This window comes from Frankliniella occidentalis, unplaced genomic scaffold (assembly GCF_000697945.3).
Source record: "Frankliniella occidentalis isolate FOCC.00 unplaced genomic scaffold, Focc_3.1 Scaffold186, whole genome shotgun sequence".
Classification (NCBI taxonomy): Eukaryota; Metazoa; Arthropoda; class Insecta; order Thysanoptera; family Thripidae; genus Frankliniella; species Frankliniella occidentalis.
In genome coordinates, this window is record NW_026267312.1 from 229,830 (window position 1) to 231,262 (window position 1,433).

Consider the following 1,433-nt stretch of genomic DNA (forward strand, 5'->3'; position numbering starts at 1 on the left):
CCCCCCGCTCGGCTGTCGTATAGACCACGCCCATGTCGCAGTGTGGCCGACGGCAGAAGTCGCGCCATCCGGGGGGGTTCGCGGTCTGGATGGCAATTGTGTGTGTGTGTTGACACACAAAAAAAAAATTATCAGCTCTACCTGAACCAATGGCTAAATACTTAGCCATAGTTAAAAGTTAGCTTCGCTGTGTTAAACTCCTTAGCAAACATGGGTATATTTTTTTTGCAACATAGCTTATAATACTTAGTTTGCATTAAGCTATTGTTTTACAGCTATACACTGTAAAAATTAGTTGTTAAAAAACAGCTCAGTTGTTGACCAACAGCTCAGTTGTTCGAGAACAACAGAAGTTGTTGAAAAACAACTACGTTTGTTGTCAATGCATTGTTAATATTGGACTATTGGGCACAGTTTTGTTTTTGCTGACTTTTTTTTATTTCTGTAACTGGACAACTTTTGCTGTTTTTTAACAACCGAATCTGTTGTACAGCAACACGAGTCAGTTAAAAACTTAACAACGAATTTGTTGTTAAGTGACAACAATTTTTTTACAGTGACAGCTAAAATTGTTTTTCGTGAGTGAACGTGCCAGCGGGTCGTCTGTCCCAGTGCGAAATGAATTTCAAACGATATCGAATCCATATCAGAACGATATCGTTTTCAAGTTTGTGACTTAGAACTGATACGAAAATGGGCCCTAAATCGACACTTTTCTGATGTCCGATATTGTTCTGATGTCAATTCGATATCCGCATTTCTCACTGGGGTAGATTCGTCAGTCACAATAATACATACATAAATGGCGGAAAGGACGAGGGACATACAGAAATTTCGGACTTACTATTTGAAAAAGTGCCTATAACTTGGAGGAAAAGAAGTCATGACAGAGCCCGACCCTGCCAAAACAATACATTTGCGAGGTGTTGTGCATGGGTGCCATAGCAACAACATGAGGAATTTCTGGAAACTTGATTTTTTTAAAGTCGGTATTGTTATCTTTATAATTAATTTATGTTTATCTCATTTAAGTAATTGTCACAAAAACATGTTTGTGCGAGGTTTCTTTCCCTAATGCATTCTCTTTCCCTGTCTGCTTTCAGAACACTTCCACATTTTCGTCGGGGACCTCAGTCCGGAGATAGAGACTCAAAACCTTCGGGAAGCCTTCACACCCTTTGGAGAGATATCGTGAGTATACGGCTCGCTCTGTGTGTGTGTGTGTGTGTGTGTGTGTGTGTGTGTGTGTGTGTGTGTGTGTGTGTGTGTGTGTGTGTGTGCGTGTGTGCCGACTTCCTCGCCTTCCCTTCTCCCTCTGCTACTTTCGGGACTTTGTATAGAGCAACTCCGCCCCTGAGTAGCAGTCGGCACGGCTCGAGTCTGTGCCCTCCTAACACGACACGCGCTGCGCCTGCTGTCGCGCGCCCCGCCCC

At 43.1% G+C, this 1,433-nt stretch overlaps 1 protein-coding gene across 2 annotated transcripts in view; it reads left to right on the forward strand.

The window, feature by feature from the left end:
* Positions 1 to 1,433, forward strand: part of LOC113214797 (nucleolysin TIAR-like) — a 291,722-nt gene that overhangs the window by 202,381 nt on the left and 87,908 nt on the right. For both annotated transcript variants that reach the window (XM_052272092.1, XM_052272091.1), the window contains exon 2: positions 1,104 to 1,191. In XM_052272092.1, the coding sequence (XP_052128052.1) occupies positions 1,104 to 1,191 (88 nt within the window). The remainder of the gene's footprint in view (positions 1 to 1,103; positions 1,192 to 1,433) is intronic.